At 49.8% G+C, this 17,094-nt stretch overlaps 2 protein-coding genes and 1 long non-coding RNA gene across 4 annotated transcripts; 2 read left to right on the forward strand and 1 right to left on the reverse strand.

The window, feature by feature from the left end:
* The first annotated feature begins 609 nt into the window (after window positions 1-609).
* Window positions 610-3,934, forward strand: PSMB8 (proteasome 20S subunit beta 8). The gene is made up of 6 exons (XM_047102788.1): window positions 610-813; window positions 1,584-1,731; window positions 2,144-2,255; window positions 2,677-2,806; window positions 3,164-3,368; window positions 3,616-3,934. Exons 1-6 carry the CDS (start codon window positions 667-669, stop codon window positions 3,702-3,704), a joined length of 831 nt encoding a protein of 276 aa, XP_046958744.1. The 5' UTR covers window positions 610-666; the 3' UTR covers window positions 3,705-3,934.
* LOC124528925 (uncharacterized) lies at window positions 1,769-2,233 on the reverse strand. Its single transcript, XR_006966255.1, has 2 exons — window positions 2,128-2,233; window positions 1,769-1,874 (listed from the first exon to the last, which is right to left on the reverse strand). It is a non-coding gene; the product is annotated as an uncharacterized LOC124528925 (long non-coding RNA).
* Window positions 3,935-5,503: 1,569 nt separating the features above from the next.
* Window positions 5,504-16,735, forward strand: TAP2 (transporter 2, ATP binding cassette subfamily B member). 2 transcript variants are annotated; one of them, XM_047102786.1, is made up of 12 exons: window positions 5,504-5,665; window positions 6,299-6,796; window positions 6,886-7,000; window positions 8,771-8,901; window positions 9,194-9,399; window positions 12,162-12,395; window positions 12,827-12,955; window positions 14,323-14,511; window positions 14,662-14,835; window positions 15,253-15,412; window positions 15,773-15,909; window positions 16,256-16,735. In XM_047102786.1, exons 2-12 carry the CDS (start codon window positions 6,307-6,309, stop codon window positions 16,433-16,435), a joined length of 2,145 nt encoding a protein of 714 aa, XP_046958742.1. In that variant the 5' UTR covers window positions 5,504-5,665; window positions 6,299-6,306; the 3' UTR covers window positions 16,436-16,735. The 2 variants fall into 2 exon arrangements, with proteins under 2 accessions (XP_046958742.1, XP_046958743.1); XM_047102787.1 differs by having other exon boundaries at window positions 5,507-5,665; window positions 12,162-12,359.
* The last annotated feature ends 359 nt before the right edge of the window (window positions 16,736-17,094 follow it).

A 17,094-nucleotide genomic window follows, 5' to 3' on the forward strand; every position in this document is an offset into this window, starting at 1 on the left:
GTGCTCGGTCGAGCGGGAGTCGTGCGAAGAGGTGCGAGCAGAAAGGGCGGTTCTTGCGGGTGGCTGTAGGTTAGAGGGATCGTTGAACCGGGAGAGGCCCTGAGGGACCAAGTCGAAAGGTTCAGACACTGAGCCTTCTCCTTCCCCCAGACGCTGCGGGTATATTCCTTTGCCGGTTGTCCCAGAACCTGTCCTCAAGACTCACTGCCCCCACGTCCTCCTCTTTCTCCTACTTTTATAAAATGATGCTTCAATGAACACCGCAGCTCCCGGAGGTGAAACTGCTCCCTGCTTCTCGCTGACTTGTAGCTTTCTGGTTGAGGCTAAGCTTTTAAGACCATAAAATCCCATACCCACTTCCTGAGTGTCCAGAAGATGCCCGGCGGCGTGTTGGTGTCTACTGAAATCTCAGCGCCAAGAGGGCTTTCGAAGTCGCCCCCTCTCTTTCTCCTTTTCTTCTGACAGTCTATCACCCATGGTTTCCTCAACCCGTATAAGGGCGGCGCAGAGAAACCTGTTCCTAATATTCCTGGTCTCCAGCCGCCCACTGGCCTCTTCTTGGAAAGGGCAGGGGGATGCGGAAAAAATTCTGCTTCCCTCCCCTTAAGGCTGCGGGCTTTCGCTTTCGCTTCCCCTTTCCGACACATCTCCGGGTCCTAGGCGATCATGGCGCTCCTGGAGGTGTGCGGAGCCCCCCGAGGGCAGAGGAAGGATTGCGCTTTCTCCACCCTGGGCAGTCAGCTTCGCTCGGACCCTGGACACTACAGTTTCTCTCTGCGATCTCCGGAGTTCGCCCTCCCCCGAGGAATGCAGGTCAGGGCTGTAAGACACCCCGAGGGAAGGCGGGGAGGAGGGTGCAGGGGGATGGGGGGGTCTCCCTTGAGACCACCCAGAGGCCAGGAAACCCAGAGGGGGCCATCCTTCCGTCAAGGACAGCCGCGTCCAGCGCGCGGTGCCAGGGCGGGGGCCACGTGGGAATCAGGGGCCGACCGCCTGAGGGTTAGAAAGTACAGATTAGGGCAAAGAGTTAGAGGTGTGGTAGAGGAAGACCAGAGAGCTTTCCTGCCAGTTCTCCATCACACGCAAATCACGGAGCCTTTGGCATGGGGCTATTGTATGCTATAGGGGCCGTGGAGTGCCTTGGAAAACCGGCGAACTTTGGCTGTTAGCCTCCTCTCAGACACTCAACTGTTCTGTCTTGGCTCAATCACTTAGTCAAGCAAGGTCTGGGGCATCGATTCTGTAAAATGGGGATATTGTTAACAACACCCATTGTGGGGGTTAAAGGACTTATGAATGGAAAAAAAAACCCCATTAAAGCCACCCTTACAATGTTTAGTTACGGCTAACATTTATTTCCTTTCATATCTATTGTGCTGGAAAATGGAAAAGGTTGGTGTCACGTGCTTCTTCTTTTCCCAGGTCATTTCCTTGTAGAGATTGGTTATTAACCGTTCCAGTTATTGGTGGCTGGAGAATCTCTGCCTATCTCTTCGTTCTCAAAACTCTCCTAAGCCCTTTCCTGGAGCCCCGTGATTCAGAAGTTTTCAGTGCCCCTTTCTCTGCCTTTTCTCTCTCATTAGCCCACTGAATTCTTCCAGTCCCATGGTGGGAATGGAGAAAGGAATGTTCAGATCGAGATGGCCCATGGCACCACCACGCTGGCTTTCAAGTTCCAGCATGGAGTAGTTGTGGCGGTGGATTCTCGTGCTTCTGCTGGGACTTACATCGGTGAGTGTGTGTGTTCCAGCAGGCAGAACCTGGGGAGCTGGGCCCCCCTCTCAGCAGGAGCCCAACATCTGCACCAAGGCAGAAGCAGATACTGATTTTGGACACACAGGGAGAGTTGCAGGGTCATTCCTCCTCTCTCAAAACTCCATCTTCTGGGGCGCCTGGGTGGCGCAGTCGGTTAAGCGTCCGACTTCAGCCAGGTCACGATCTCGCGGTCCGTGAGTTCGAGCCCTGCGTCAGGCTCTGGGCTGATGGCTCAGAGCCTGGAGCCTGTTTCCGATTCTGTGTCTCCCTCTGTCTCTGCCCCTCGCCCGTTCATGCTCTGTCTCTCTCTGTCCCAAAAATAAATAAACGTTGAAAAAAAAATTAAAAAAAAAAACCAAAAAAAAAAAACACCTCCATCTTCTTCCAGCCACCTTAAGGTGTAATAAGGTGATTGAGATTAACCCTTACCTGCTTGGCACCATGTCTGGCTCTGCTGCGGACTGTCAGTACTGGGAGCGTCTGCTGGCCAAGGAGTGCAGGTAGGCGAGGCCTCTCATCTCCCTCCTAAGCCTTTTGGTCAGTTCTGAATCTTGGAACCTCCAGATCACTGCTCCTCATCCTTTCCCCCTGTGCTAATGTAGTACTTCACAAAACAGCCTTTTGATGATAAAGGCCTTCTCCCAAATCTCAGCCTGTGCTCCAGCTAGTAAGCCAGATAATTTGTCAGTCATTTAGCCCTGGCATCATCAATCCTGGTGGGACGGTATCATTTACTAGGATTTCTTCACGTGGTTTAGATACTTTAAATCCCAAATCTCTCCCTGATCCTTAGATCCTACAAAACCATTCCTCCCAAATGCTTATCTCTTTAATCACTTCCTGTGTATCAAGTGGGTTGCTCAGAGATCCAGCCTTCTGCCACCTCTGAGTGTTCTGCCCCCCCTACCCTGTTGTACCCAGGCTGTACTATCTGCGGAACGGGGAGCGTATTTCAGTGTCGGCAGCCTCCAAACTGCTCTCCAACATGGTGTTCCAGTACCGGGGCATGGGCCTGTCCATGGGCAGTATGATCTGCGGCTGGGATAAGAAGGTGGGTGCTTTCCATTCTCCATATTGCCTTCGAACAGATGAGAGGCCAGGTTCCCCATCATACATTCCCATTCCCTGCCCTACAAGATGCGCGGCGCAGAGAACACTGGGTTATAGAACCGTTCCGGCATATCCATGGGCTGTTTCTGGGTCCAGATGTGGACTACTGTTTCATAAGCTTGTCCCTTTCGATAAAATAGCTGATTCCAACTTTTTTTCCTCCTGAAGTTCTGTGATTGTTACTAAGATGCGGTCCTGCAGTAACTCTTTTATCCACTTTTTTGGCTCATACTTGAACCCATATGTTACTAAAAACTCCCTCCCCAATACCAACCTGGAACCTTCTTGCTTCCTATAGGGTCCTGGACTCTACTATGTGAATTCAGATGGGACTCGGCTCTCAGGAAATATGTTCTCCACTGGCAGTGGGAACACCTATGCCTATGGGGTCATGGATAGTGGCTACCGGCCCGATCTGAGCCCTGAAGAGGCCTATGAGCTGGGCCGCAGGGCTATCGTTTACGCCACCCACCGAGACAGCTATTCTGGAGGTGTTGTCAATAGTAAGAGACCAATGCTACCACTACCACACTCCCGGGTGGGGAGGGGGGATTTGAGATTGGGAGTGTCAGGGGAGGCACAGTAAGGAGGAGGTTTTCAGCATCAGAAGAGGGGCAATGACGTTCTAGTAATAAGGTATGTTTGCAGCCTATGTTTCAGCGTCTGTTATTGTCACCTTCCACATAACACCATTGACAGAAACTTGGTGAAGTGAAAGGTGACTCCATGTTCATTCTCATTTGCCCACAGTGTACCACATGAAGGAAGACGGTTGGGTGAAATTGGAAAGTACAGACGTCAGTGACCTGCTGCACCGGTACCGGGAGGCTAGTCAGTAATGGCGGCGGCCAGACACGCCTTCTCTGGCAAAACGTGGCCGACTCAGGGACCAGGCCAGCTTACACCCCACAGGAAAGAGGGGCCTGACCTGAGCTCTGTGGAAGCGAACCAGCGGCCAGTGGGGGCAGGGTGGATTTTACCCTATTGGGTGTTCTCTGTTTCAAGGATCATTCCCCCTCCCCCAGCCTCTGGTTGCCCCACTAAACACAATAAAGGAAAATGGTTATAAGTGCCTGTGTGTCGTGGCCGAGTGGGCTTGAGGCTGGGGTTGTTGGGCGGAGGGGCAGGAAATAGAGAAGTTTTCCCTGAGAAGAGACCCAAACCCCTACCTAAGAAATGGGGCTTCAGCAAACATTTCTCTTGGGCTTTCCTTCCACACTCCTCTCTCCATGCCCCCAGGAAGGCCGATCATTGTCTGTGGACACCTATTTGCCATTTAGTTTAGGTTAGGATCCTTTTTTATAGGGACGCGACCTGAAGACTCCTGTGTGGTCCATTGTTAATGGTCTGGGCGTCTGGGAGTAGGGTACTAGAGCAACTGTTTTTGACTTTGTGAAGTCAGATGAAAAAGCTTCCACCTCACATGTATATGGTGATTGTAAACATGGTACCATTTACCTCAAATAACACTTTGGAGATACTGGATATTGAATGCAAAGATGGACACTAGGGGTTCCATTTCATAATGGGTCATGCTCAGGTGGAAGATGACAGGACCATGACTGAAGAGGAAAAGGACTCCCTGAAGAGGAGAATATGAAGAAAAAGTAAGCAGGTTAGAAATATGAAACAGACATGAGGAGATTTTTTGAGTCACGCTGGAGGTGCGTGTCATGGGGTATGTCACCTCTTAAGGAGTTAGTCAAAAGACAAACCTGAAAGTAGGAAGTAGCTGAACAGGGAGCTTTTGCTCAACAGGGAGAGAGCCTTCAAATCCCAGAATGGCAAGGTTGGAGTGATTTCAGTAACCCCCTACTTCAAACCCCCCACCCCTCTTTAAACCAGAAGTGCTTCATTGGTAAACACCCCAGTAACAAAGGGGTAGTTTGGAATGCAAGTGATCCTTACTTTGGGGATATTTTGAGTTTGGCAGGTTGTTTCAATCTGAAGAGTTATTTCTGGAATAAACAAACCTGCATGTTCCATAGATGGGCCCTGGGTCAGGTGGGATTTAGAATACTGTTTACGGCTTAATCACTGTTAAAATACGCCAGGAAAAAAGTCCATTTTCCTCATATGCCAAAGGTGCTCCCAACGTAATTTGAAACGCAAATGTAGAGGCATCTGAACAAGTGCTCTGCTCAAGGTACTATGTTGAGGGGGCAGATGAAAATGAAGAATCAGGGCCTTTTGGCTCAAAATCTGGTTAAGTGGAAACCCACGTAGGCCCTGGTGAAAGTGTCTGGAACCTTCTATCTAGGAGAGGTCCTGAGCGTTTTCCGCTCAAGATCTGGCCGTGTTTTGATCCCAGACCCTAAAACTGGGGCTTGGTTGGAGGAAGAGGCAGATCTCAAAATAGGACCAGAGCTTCAGGTAGTAAGAGCTTGAGGCGAGAAAATCTAGTGGTTCTCCAATGACAAAACATCTCAGCTCTTGAAATAGCTTTATTTTACTTAATGACAATTTAAAACACTTGAGCAACAGTGTTCTGTTCCAGAGTAACTGTTGCTAAGGGCAGGAAGCTCACTGCCAGGCTTGGCGAATGCTCGTCCGGCTCCACACTGGGGCTCCGCGGTCGGCAGGTGTCGCGCGTCCCCTGCTGGCGGCCCTTCCCGGAACCGGGGCTGGGTCTGGGGAAGAGAAAGCGAAAGCGGCGGGCGCCGGGACTCCCCAGCTCGAGGAGCGTCGCGGGCAGACAGAAGGGGGAAACGAAGGTGAGCCTGGGCGAGCGAGTTTCAGAGCTCGGGGCTCAGCACGTAGCAGAAAGCCCTCCGGAACTGCAGTCCCGAAGCCGCCGCTGGTGAGTTCGTGCGGCCGGAAACCTGGAGCGCTAACGGACGCATCCCGACCCGCCACCCACTCCGCGCCCCCTGCTGCCCGTCCCCCTGGACCCCGGGGAGTGCGAGGGAGCCGGGCGGGGACCGCAGGGCGGCTCTTCGGAACTCGGCTGCGGCGGACGGGTGTGGGAGGGGAGGGGTCGGGGTCGGGGGTCACGGGAATTTTTTTTAAAGGATGAGGCTCCTGGGGCGCCTGGGTGGCTCATTTAAGCGACCGATTTAGGCTCAGGTCATGATCTTGCGGTCTGGGGGCTCAAGACCCGCATCAGGCTCTGTACTGGCAGCTCAGAGCCTGGAGCCTGCTTCATATTCTGTCTCTCTCTCTGCCCCTCTCCCGCTCATGCTCTGTCTCTCTCAAAAATAAACAAACATTAAAAAAAAATTAAAAAAAAAAAAGGATGAGGCTCCCTCTGCTCGGCAGAATGCCTTGTATGGTAGGAGGGACGTACTTACGGGCACCGGGGACCCAGGGGATCTTTCAGGGTAGGGGTGGGTAAAATGAGAAGCCGATGGGCGGGTTGGGCAGAGTCGGGATGGTGAGGCTAAGCGCGAGGATCGGGACCCCACTTCTGTAATTCCTCATCTTCCACCCGTAGATAACACCATGCGCTTCTGTGGCCTGAGACCCTGGGCCTTCCTGCTGCTGGCCGACTTGGCTCTACTGTGGCTGCTTCAGGGGACTCTAGGGGCTCTGTTTCCCCGAGGGCTTCCAGGCCTGTGGCTGGAGGGGACCCTGCGACTCGGAGGGCTCTGGTGGCTGCTACAGGTGGGAGGACTGCTAGGATTGGTGAGAACACTGCTGCCCCCTCTCTGCCTGGTGATCCCGCTGTTTCTCTCCCTGAGGGCTCTGGTCCCTGGAGCCTTGAGTGCTCCCCCAGTCAGAGTGGCTTCGGCCCCTTGGAGCTGGCTGCTGTTGGAGTATGGGGCTGCGGGGCTAAGCTGGGCAATGTGGGCCCTGCTGAGCTCTCCAGGAGCCCAGGAGAAGCAGGGCCAGGAGAACAACACAGACTTGATGTGGAAGCTGCTGAAGCTCTCCAGGCCAGACCTGCCTTTCCTCCTTTTGGCCTTCATCTTCCTTGGTGGTGCCGTGTGGGGTGAGTCAGGAGAGGGCATCGTGAATTGGGGGTTGGCAAAGGTCCTTGGTGCCGGCACCTTCATCTGTTCTCCTTCATACCTATTTCAGGGGAGACATGGATCCCTTACTATACTGGTCGTGTCATTGACATCCTTGGAGGGGATTTCAAGCCTGATGCCTTTGCCAGCGCCATCTTTTCCATGTGCGTCATATCCGTTGTGAGGTAGGTGATGTTTGGGTCCATTTGGTAGTCCCACATCTTTACAGGTACCCTCCATTTCCTAACTTTGTTTTCATATCCTTTTGTTCGCAAAGCATAAAATAGTTAAACTAAAATATGCCTGCGTTTATTTATTCACCATTCTATTTTACACACCCATTCACTCATTCTTTCATTCACCGTATTTACCCAACATTATACTTCCATTCCATCCTTGCTACCCTTTGCTGAAACCAGTTACTCAAAAGTACTTATTGGTCAAGCCACTGCTTTTTTTTTTTTTAATCAGTTCTCTATTCTCTTTGCTTCTTTGTAGCATTTGGCATTTGAATAATCTCTTATTATTGATCTCTTTCTTCAGTTAGCTTTTATAGACTCCCTTTATACTTCCCAATCCACTCTATATCCTCTGGAGAATTTTTCTCCTTCTCTGGACCCTCAAATATAGTCTTTCCTCATGACCCAGTTCTTTGATTCTAAGAAAGCGTTTTCCTCTTGGGCGAGCTCAGCTCATCTGTGCAGGTGACTCCGGGATCCATATTTCTTTTTTTTTTTTTAATTTTTTTTCAACGTTTATTTATTTTTGGGACAGAGAGAGACAGAGCATGAACGGGGGAGGGGCAGAGAGAGAGGGAGACACAGAATCGGAAACAGGCTCCAGGCTCTGAGCCATCAGCCCAGAGCCTGACGTGGGGCTCGAACCCACGGACCGCGAGACCCCGACCTGGCTGAAGTCGGACGCTTAACCGACTGCGCCACCCAGGTGCCCCTGGGATCCATATTTCTACACCCAGCCCCAATCTTATAATCCGGTTGCCTCCTTGTCATTCCCATTGGATAACCCACTCTCATCTCACACTCCACATACCCAGAGCTCCAAATGTATCATACTCCCTCCTGGTCTTCTTGAAAGTGGCTTCCTCTTCTTATTCCCATTTATGAAATGATCAGTTTCCTAGGCTCCAAGCAGCAGTATCATTGATGCCTTTTTGATGTTCAGACACTAGCCCCATCACTCTCTGCTTTCAAGGTGTTTTTCCTGTGGCTCTTTTCTGTCCATTCTCACTGTGATCTCCAGAGTTCAAACCCTCCTCATTTTACATCTGACGACCCCAGCAGCCTTCTAAACAGAGTAACTAGGTTTGTGTTAGAAGCCATATTTTGTGAAGTACTTGCTTCTGTGCTTTCACATTTTTCCTTTAAGTTTTGTTGGAAAAGTGGCTGGTCTAAGAGGAATTCTCAACCACAGGGACAGCAGAGATGAGGGAACAGCATGACTCTGGGGCTCCAGAGAATGGGAGGGCAAGGGGATTCATTGCTGTGGTTCCCACAATAAAGTATGTGGGACGAGGAAGAAAGACTTCAGAGTGGGGAGGAAAGAGACCAAGACAGAGGGGAAGGCTGGAGGGACAGCACCGAAGGAGGCCAGGTCAGAAGCAAGTCATAGGCTATTTCTCTTGACGACATCTCTTCATTGCTGTTACAGTTTTCCCTTGTGCCTTGCATGGAGTGAACCCCAGAAATGCTCACGGATTTCTTTGTGTTATGATTTTGTTCCCATATCTAGCTCACCATGACCTGTTTTTTCTTTCTCTGTTTATTCCTGCCCCTCCCCTTGTCTCCCTCTCTGTTTCTCTTCTGCCTCTTGTGGTACACTTTCTCCAACCTTGCATTTCTTTTCATTCCGTGATTTCTCCTCTGCTTCCCTCACTCATTTCCTCCTTTCCTGCATCTGTTTTCCTGTTCATCCCCTTTCTCCTCCCTACCCCACAGCTCCCTGTGCGCAGGCTCCCGAGGAGGCATCTTCACCTTCACCGAGTCCAGTATCAACGTGCGGGTCAGGGAGCAGCTTTTCTCCTCCCTTCTGCGCCAGGACCTCAGTTTCTTCCAGGAGACTAAGACAGGTGGGGCCTGGAGTCCAGGTGTGGGATTCCCCTGGACATTTCTTGCCCCTCAGTGACCACTACCCCTCCCTGCCCCCAAACAGTTTCTCTTCCCGCCTCCACCTGCCGTGCCGCACAAGGAGCTGCTGTGCTCTCTTTGGGACAGGGTAGTGGGGTGGCTTCCACCCATCTCTCTGCAACTGAGGGGGGTGTTTGGATGAGGGGGCTGTGTCAATGGGGAGGGTCGGGGCGGGGGGTGTCTCTGGGGCTCTTCCATTACACACCATTTCCTCACCGGCTCTGTCCTCCCCAGGGGAACTGAATTCAAGGTTGAGCTCGGATACCAAAATGTTGAGCCAGTGGCTTGCTTTTAATGCCAATGTGCTCTTGCGAAGCCTGGTCAAAACGGTGGGGCTGTATTGCTTCATGATCAGCCTGTCCCCTCGACTCACCCTCCTCTCTTTGCTCGAGATGCCTCTGGTAATAGCTGGTGAAAAGATGTACAATGTCCGCCATCAGGTATGTGTGGCTGTTGGGGAATCCCCAGGGGAGAAGAAAGCTCTCCCAAAGGTCTTCTCTTCTCAGCCCCAAGAGCAGCAATTCTGACAGGCTTCAGAAGGGCCCTGACCCCTGGGACTTTATATAAATGTGTGTGTGCATATGTGTGTGCGCACGTGTGTGTGTGTGTGTATGTATGTGTGTGTTTGAGAGAGAGAGAGAGAGAAGGGGACAGGAAGGAGAGGGAGCATTTTTCTGGGGAGAGGATAAACTTTTTTTTTTAATTTTTAAAAAATATTTTACTTATTTTTAAATAGCATACAGAGAGCAGACAGAGGGGGACAGAGGATCAGAAGCAGGCTCCATGCTGACAGCAGAGAGCCCAACATGGGGCTCAATCTCATGAACCCTTGAGATCATGACCTGAGCCGAAGTCATACACTCAACCGACTGAGCCACCGAGGCGCCCCGGGAGAGGATAACTTCTTATCAGATTCTCAAAGGAGTCTGTACATACCTTCCCCACAAAAGATTAAAGTGCTGTCTTAGAGGGTTTTAGATAGAATTTTCCCCTTTATAATTCGGGGAGGGAATTTGGATGGAGTGTAGAGAAAAGTAGAAACATGGAGTCAGGAAGTCCTGAGTCTGAATATCAGCTCCACTTTCTCTCTTTTTAGAAAAATTGTGGTAAAGTATATATAATGTAAAAATTACCATTTTTACTGTTTTTAATTATGCCATTTCAGTGGCATTAAGTGCATTCCACATTGCTGTGCAACCATCACCACCCTCCATCTCCAGAACTTTCTTCATCTTCCCGAGCTGAAACTCGGTACCTAAGTAGATGATAACTCCCCATTTCCCCTCCTCCCAGCGCCTGGCAATGACCATTCTACTTTCTGTCTCTATGAATTTGATTACTCTAGGTATCTCATACAGGAGGGATCATACAGTAGTTGTCTTTTTGTGATGGCTTATTTCATTTACTGTAATGTCCTCCAGGTTCATTCATGTGGTAGAACGTGTCAGAATTTTCTTCCGCTTCAAGGCTAATCATCCATTGATGCATAGACCACAGTTTGTTTATCTGTTGCTGGACACTTGGGTAGCTTCCCCCTTTTGGCTATAGTGACTAATGCTGCTGTGAACATGGGTGTGCAGATATCTGTTGGAGTCTCTGCATTCGGTTCTTTTGGGCATATATCCAGCAGTAGAATCACTGGATCATATGGTGCCTCTGTATTTAATATTTTGAAGAGCCGCCATACTGGTTTCCACAGTGCCTGCACCATTTTACGTTCCCACTGGCAATACCCAAAGATTTCTGTTTCTCCATATCCCGCTCCGGCGCTTGTTATCTTCTGTTTGTTTCTTCTTTATTACATTCCCCAGTACTTAGCATAGAACTGGAAGTTTGTACCTTTTGACCACCTTCCTCTAATCAATCCCTTATTGAACCTACAAACCGCAAGATCACGACCTGAGCCACCCCTGCCTCCGGTCTCTGGTAACTGCAGATCTGATGGTCTCTTTTTCTGTGAAATTTTTTTTTCTTTAGATTCCACATATAAATGACATCATAGAGTATTTGTCTTACTCTGTCTAGCTCATTTCACTTAGTGTAGTGCCCTCAAGTTCCATCCGTGTTGTCACAAATCGTGGGATTTTCTTCTTTTTTATGGCTGAAAAAAATTCTGTTGTATACATATATGTACCACTTTTTAAAAAATAAGGACTGGGGTGCCTGGTTGGCTCAGTACTTCGGCTCAAGTCATGATCTCATGGTTCGTGAGTTCGAGCCCCATGTCGGGCTCTGGCTCTGTGCTCACAGCTCAGAGTCTGGAGCCTACTTCGGATCCTATGTCCTCCTCTCTCTCTGCCCCTCCCCCACTCATGCTTTGTCTGTCTCTATCTCTGTCTCAAAAATAAAATAAAAAGCATTAAAAATAAAAAAAAGAATAAAAAATAAGGGCCACCCTAATGGTTATGAAGTGATATCTCACCATGGTTTTGATTTGCATTTCCTTAATGATTAGTGGTGTTGAGCATCTTTTCATGTGCTTATTGGCTATTTTTATATATTTTGTGGAGAAATGTCTATTTAAGTCCTTTGCTCATGTTAAAAATTGGGTTGTGTTTTACTTGTTGAGTCGTAGGAGTTCTTTCAATATTCTGGAGATTAGCCCCTTATCAGATACATAATTTGGAAATGTTTTGTCCCATTCTGTGGGTTTCCTTTTCTCTCTGTTGGTGGAGTCCTCTGATACATGAAAGTTTTTAATTTTGATGAAGACCAACTTATCTGTTTTTTCTTTTGTTGCTTGTGCTTTAAGTGTCATATCCAAGCAATCATCACCAAATCTAGTGTCCTGAAGATTTTCCCCTATGTTTTCTTCTAAGAGTTTTATGGTTTTAGCTGTGGTTTAGGTTTTTGATCCATTTTGAGTTACATCCCCACCTTTTGTTAACTAGCTGTGGCCCTTTAGGAAAACTACCCCTTCTTTCTTCATTCAGACACTGAAACTGGTGTGAATTACCTTAAATGAAGGAACACAAATAGCGTGTATCTCCCACACTATCTAGCACTGAGAGCTTGGTAATATTTTGTTCCCTCCCTCTCTACTGTCATGAGTCCTTCTGGAAAGAAATGGAAGAAGAGTGAAAGAGGACAGTTTGATATTTTTAGGTAGATCAGCAGAGCATCCCAAGGGCAGGAATGAGACCTGGGGGTGTCCTATCTTCTCCCAAGTCAGCCCCTCATATCCCCTGCCCTCCTTTTCCAGGCAGTGCTCCAGGAGATCCAGAATGCAGTGGCAAAAGCAGGGCAGGTGGTGCGAGAGGCAGTTGGAGGGCTGCAGACTGTGCGCAGTTTTGGGGCCGAGGAGCTGGAGATCTGTCTCTATAAGGAGGCCCTGGAGCGATGCCGGCAGCTGTGGTGGCAACGAGACCTGGAACATACCCTCTATGGGCTCTTTCGGAGGGTGAGAAGGCTGCATGGCAGGGGATGGAGGGGAGAGGTGAGGGGGGGTGGGGGTTAAGGGGGCTGGGGGTGTGGGGGAGTGAGGAGAGGTGGGGGGTGGGAGGTAGGACCTAGGTAGGGGCAAGGAAAGCAATGGGAAACTTCCAGCTCATCCTGGGGTCTCTGCTGTTCAATGTGGTAGGAGTGGGGAGGGCAAAGAATGTGGACTCTTTCTGAGTGCCTTTTTCTTTTTTTAAGTTTATTTGTTTTGAGAGAGAGAGAGAGAGAGAGAGAGAGCATGATCAGGGAGCAGGGGAAGGGCAGAGAGAGAACATCCCAAGCAGGCTCTGCACTGTCAGCATGGAGCCCAATGCGAGGCTCGAACTTACAAACCGTGAGATCATGACCTGAGCCAAAATCAAGAATCTGACACTTAACGGACTGAGCCACTGAGGTGCCCCTCTCAGTGCCTTTCTTTTCACCTTCCAGATGCTGCGTTTGGGAATGCAGGCACTGATGCTGTACCGTGGACTGCAGCAGATTCTGGCTGGGGACCTCACCCAGGGTGCACTGCTCTCCTTTCTGCTCTACCAGGAGGTGGTGGCCACGCATGTGCATGTGAGTCAGGAACCTGTGCATACTGTTTGTCCCCCTGTTTTCTTTTCTCTCTGGCCTCTGGGCCTTTGGCTTTATCTGCTGCCCTTAAAAATACAAAACAAAACAAAACAACTCCCAACTCATTGTGTTATGGAGAATTTCAAACGTATGCAAAAAAAAAAAAAAAAGATAAACTGTAATGAATCTGCATGTACCCATCACCTACTTTAAAATTCTCAACTCATGGCCAGTCTGTCTCCTCTGTACCCCCACCCATATTATTTTGAGGCAAATTGAAGATATAGTTTTATCTGTAAATGCTTTAGTACGTATCTCTAAATATCTCTATATTTACAAAATCTGGCCACAAAGCCCTCATCACACCAAAAAAAAAAAAAAAAAGTCAAGTAATTCTTCAAATTCATGCACTACAGTGGTTTCATACAGGTAACATATGTGTATGTACTCCATTTATCTCTCTCTTGTGTATATGTGTGGGGGCGTCAGCCATGAATGCTCAGTGCCTAGACCCCTTGAATTATTAGGATTTGCAAAACAGAGACACATTCCCCTTCCTCCATTTACTAGCCTATGCAGGGAGACTTCCCCTCATCTGCTCTTTGGTTACCCGGTGGTACAGGTTGAGTAGGAAAGGCAAAATAGCATTTAGTTCTTCCCCAATATTTACTGGTTTTCAAAAAATAATTAGTTACTTGGTCTTGATTGTATAATTGTATAATTTTCCTAGATGTTTGTGAAACATCTTACATGTATGGAGAATTGGGCTAGGTACCCTGGTGGCTGTAAAGATGAGGTGGGCACCGTGCCTGCTTTTAAGGAGCTCCCTATCTATCTAGTTAGACAAGACGGAGTGTGCCCAAATGATACGGAACAGTGATAGGAAGGGTCTGGGGATAGAAATAGTGCCATATGGGAGGGGTGTGGACCTCTCCATCCTTTACGTTGTGAATTGGCAGAAGTGGGGTTTTGGGTTGCCTTTAAATTCCATCTAAATTATACATTTGAAGGTAGGGAATCCTTTTTTTTAAAAAATTTTTTTAAGTTTATTCATTTTTGAGAGAGAGAGAGACAGAATGTGAACAGGGGAGGGGCAGAGAGAGGGAGACACGGAGTCTGAAGCAGGCTCCAGGTTCTGAGCCGTCAGCACAGAGCCTGACGCCAGGCTCGAATTCATGAATCGTGAGATCATGACTTGAGCTGAAGATGCTTAACACACTGAGCCACCCAGGTGCCCCTAGGGGATCCTTTATGGATGAGGGGAGGAGAGACTTGGCCAGGGTGTCGCAGGGGAGTGTGTGAGGAGCTGGGGAGTTGGCATCTGGGGAAGCTACGTTTGATTAGCTGACCCCTCCCTTTCTGTTTTCCAGGCCCTGGTATACATGTGTGGAGATATGCTCTGCAACATAGGGGCTGCCGAGAAAGTTTTCCAATACCTGGACCGAGAGCCAAATATGCCTCCTTTGGGGACGCTGGCGCCTTCCACTCTGCAGGGGCTTGTGGAATTCCAAGATGTCTCTTTTGCATATCCCAATTGCCCTGACCAGCCTGTGCTCAAGGTGTCTGAAAGGGGGAGGGAACCTGGACCCCTCGCTCCCAGGGGGCGAGGCCTGTAGACCATTTGCCTCTGAGAAGTTGATCTTACCTCTGATAGAAAGAGAAGGGGAGGGTCCAGAGGCAAGCCTCTAACTGTTTCCTGACTTTTCTAGGGGCTGACGTTCACCCTACGTCCTGGTCAGATGACTGCACTGGTGGGACCCAATGGGTCTGGGAAGAGCACCGTGGCTGCCCTGCTGCAGAATCTGTATCAGCCCACTAAAGGGCAGGTGCTGCTGGACGGGAGGCCCGTCTCCCAGTATGAACACTGCTACCTGCACCGGCAGGTGGGTGGGGAGGAAGAAGAGGGTTAGGAGGAGATAGGAGGGAAGAAACATGTGCAGACAGCATGGGAGATCCGTGGAAGAAACACAAGGAGCCCGTTCTTTTTTTTTCTTTTTTAAGTTCATTTATTTGGAGAGCGAGCGAGTGTGTGTGTGTGAATGGGGGCAGGGCAGAGAGAGAAGGAGAGAGAGAGAATTCCAAGCAGGCTCCATGTTGTCACGTGGAGCCCAACTCGGGCCTCGATCTTATGAACTGTGAGATCGTGATCTGAGCCGAAATCAAGAGTCAGATGCTTAACCGACTGAGCCACCCAGGCGCCCCATGAAGAGTCCATTCTGAGGGAGGCAGATGAGGAGGTAAGGAGGATCCCTGCCATGGGGGTTTATGCACAGCCCTCTGCGCCCATCGCCTCTGCACAGGTGGCTTCGGTTGGGCAGGAGCCTGTGCTGTTCTCGGGTTCTGTGAGGGACAACGTTGCTTATGGGCTGAAGAGCTGCGGTGATGAGAAGGTGATGGCTGCTGCCCGTGGTGCCAGTGCAGACAGGTTCATACAGGAGATGGAGCATGGACTGGATTCAGGTACCTTCGGTCAGAAGAGAAACTGGAGATTCTTGGGGGTGTGGGTTGTGTCCCCGCAAGTCCATGTCTGGTGTTTCCTTGCCCTTTGCTTTGGCTCCGACTTCTCCTTCCCCAACACCAGGAGTTCTTTAGTTGCCCGTCCTGTCCGGGAATCTTTGTTCCCAACAGCCGGTGGGAGTAGTGCTCCCTCAATGAAGCGTGCTCCCTCTATGAGGGCAGCCCCCACAGGTCCTCACACCGGCTCTCATACCCCCTGATGCGTGCGAGGGGAAATACCAGTTGTACACTTGCCCCTGCTCCTGAGGAGGATGTTGTTGTGGCCACTGGTGTCTGAAGAAGGGTATTTCTCCATTTCTTCAGATGTAGGGGAGAAAGGGAATCAGTTGGCTGTGGGACAGAAACAATGTCTGGCCATCGCCCGGGCCCTTGTGCGGGACCCACAAGTCCTCATCCTGGATGAAGCCACCAGTGCCCTGGACGTCCAGTGTGAGCAGTCTGTAAGTACTGGTGTGGGAGGGCAGGACAGTGGGACCTGCGGAGGCACGTTTGAAGGACCAGTCTATGCAGAATTGGGCGGATGAGTCTCTGTGCCTTTTCAGGGGGTGGGGAATGGAATGGAGAATACCGGGTGTGGGAACACCCCCTCTTTCTCCACAGCTCCCTTTCGTATCCGCCTCCTGCAGTGGGACAGCTGAGAGGGAAGGGCAGTTTATCTTGCACTCATTCCAACTTTCTGGTCTTTCTTGCTTTCTTCACCCTGTGCCACAAGAGATGGTGCCCACTGGGGACGTGGTGCCCACCCCGTTCTTACCTTTCTGAGGTGTTGTGACCCTCCCCCTTCAGCTGCAGGACTGGCGATCCCGCGGGGACCGAACGGTGCTGGTGATCGCGCACAGGCTGCAGACGGTGCAGAGTGCGGACCAGATCCTGGTGCTCAGGCAGGGAGAGCTGCTGGAGCACACTCAGCTCGCCGAGGGGCAGGACCTCTATTCCCGTCTGCTGCAGACACAACTGGAGGACTGAGGCCCCAGGACACCAAGCCCTCTCATGGCCACCTCCGTGACCCAGAGCAGCTCGTGCTTTCAGTTTCCCTGGGCTCGTGTCTCTGGGTAGTCATTCCTGGAGTCTGGGAGCATGCTGGAAGTCTGGACCACGTGTGCTCTTATTGCGGCTGGCAGTGGGGGGGGGGGGGGGAGGTGTTATCTGTGACCATTTCCCTGGTGCTGAGTAGTGTATTGTGATATAATACATCTATTTAAAAATTGTTTTCTTATTAAAAGAGACTCATAAATATGGAGAACAAACTGAGGGTTGCTGGAGGGGTTGCGGGAGGGGGGATGGGCTAAATGGGTGAAGGGGCATTAAGGAATCTACTCCTGAAATCATTGCTTCACCATATACTAACTAATTCAGATGTAAATTTTAAAAAATAAAAAATAAAGTCATATTACAAAAAAATTGTTTTCTTATTACGTAAATGGCACATATTCGTAAAACTAACCCTTGTTTCACTTTCCAGAGGTAACCGTAGCTACTACTTTGCCAGCTATCCTATCAGTGTCTTATCCGTTCTTTCAGATAAATATTAGCCAATATGACATAAATATTCACCAGGTTGCCTCTCTGTATCTTTCCCCATTCTCACTGATGTCTGTAGAGTATGGGGTGGGAGTAGAGCACAG

This window comes from Lynx rufus, unplaced genomic scaffold (assembly GCF_022079265.1).
Source record: "Lynx rufus isolate CCGP_SWC_20201006 ecotype Redwood Valley unplaced genomic scaffold, mLynRuf1.p SCAF_6, whole genome shotgun sequence".
Lineage (NCBI taxonomy): Eukaryota > Metazoa > Chordata > Mammalia > Carnivora > Felidae > Lynx > Lynx rufus.

What these genes read in the sequence shown, in the direction of transcription:
- PSMB8 (XM_047102788.1), top strand. Translation starts at nt 667, where the DNA reads ATGGCGCTCCTGGAGGTGTGCGGAGCCCCCCGAGGGCAGAGGAAGGAT. An exon ending in CCCTCCCCCGAGGAATGCAG is followed by an intron (nt 814 to 1,583) that starts GTCAGGGCTGTA and finishes CTCTCTCATTAG; the next exon opens with CCCACTGAATTCTTCCAGTC. An exon ending in TTCTGCTGGGACTTACATCG is followed by an intron (nt 1,732 to 2,143) that starts GTGAGTGTGTGT and finishes ATCTTCTTCCAG; the next exon opens with CCACCTTAAGGTGTAATAAG.
- TAP2 (XM_047102786.1), top strand. Translation starts at nt 6,307, where the DNA reads ATGCGCTTCTGTGGCCTGAGACCCTGGGCCTTCCTGCTGCTGGCCGAC. An exon ending in TGCGTCATATCCGTTGTGAG is followed by an intron (nt 7,001 to 8,770) that starts GTAGGTGATGTT and finishes CCTACCCCACAG; the next exon opens with CTCCCTGTGCGCAGGCTCCC. An exon ending in CTTCCAGGAGACTAAGACAG is followed by an intron (nt 8,902 to 9,193) that starts GTGGGGCCTGGA and finishes TGTCCTCCCCAG; the next exon opens with GGGAACTGAATTCAAGGTTG.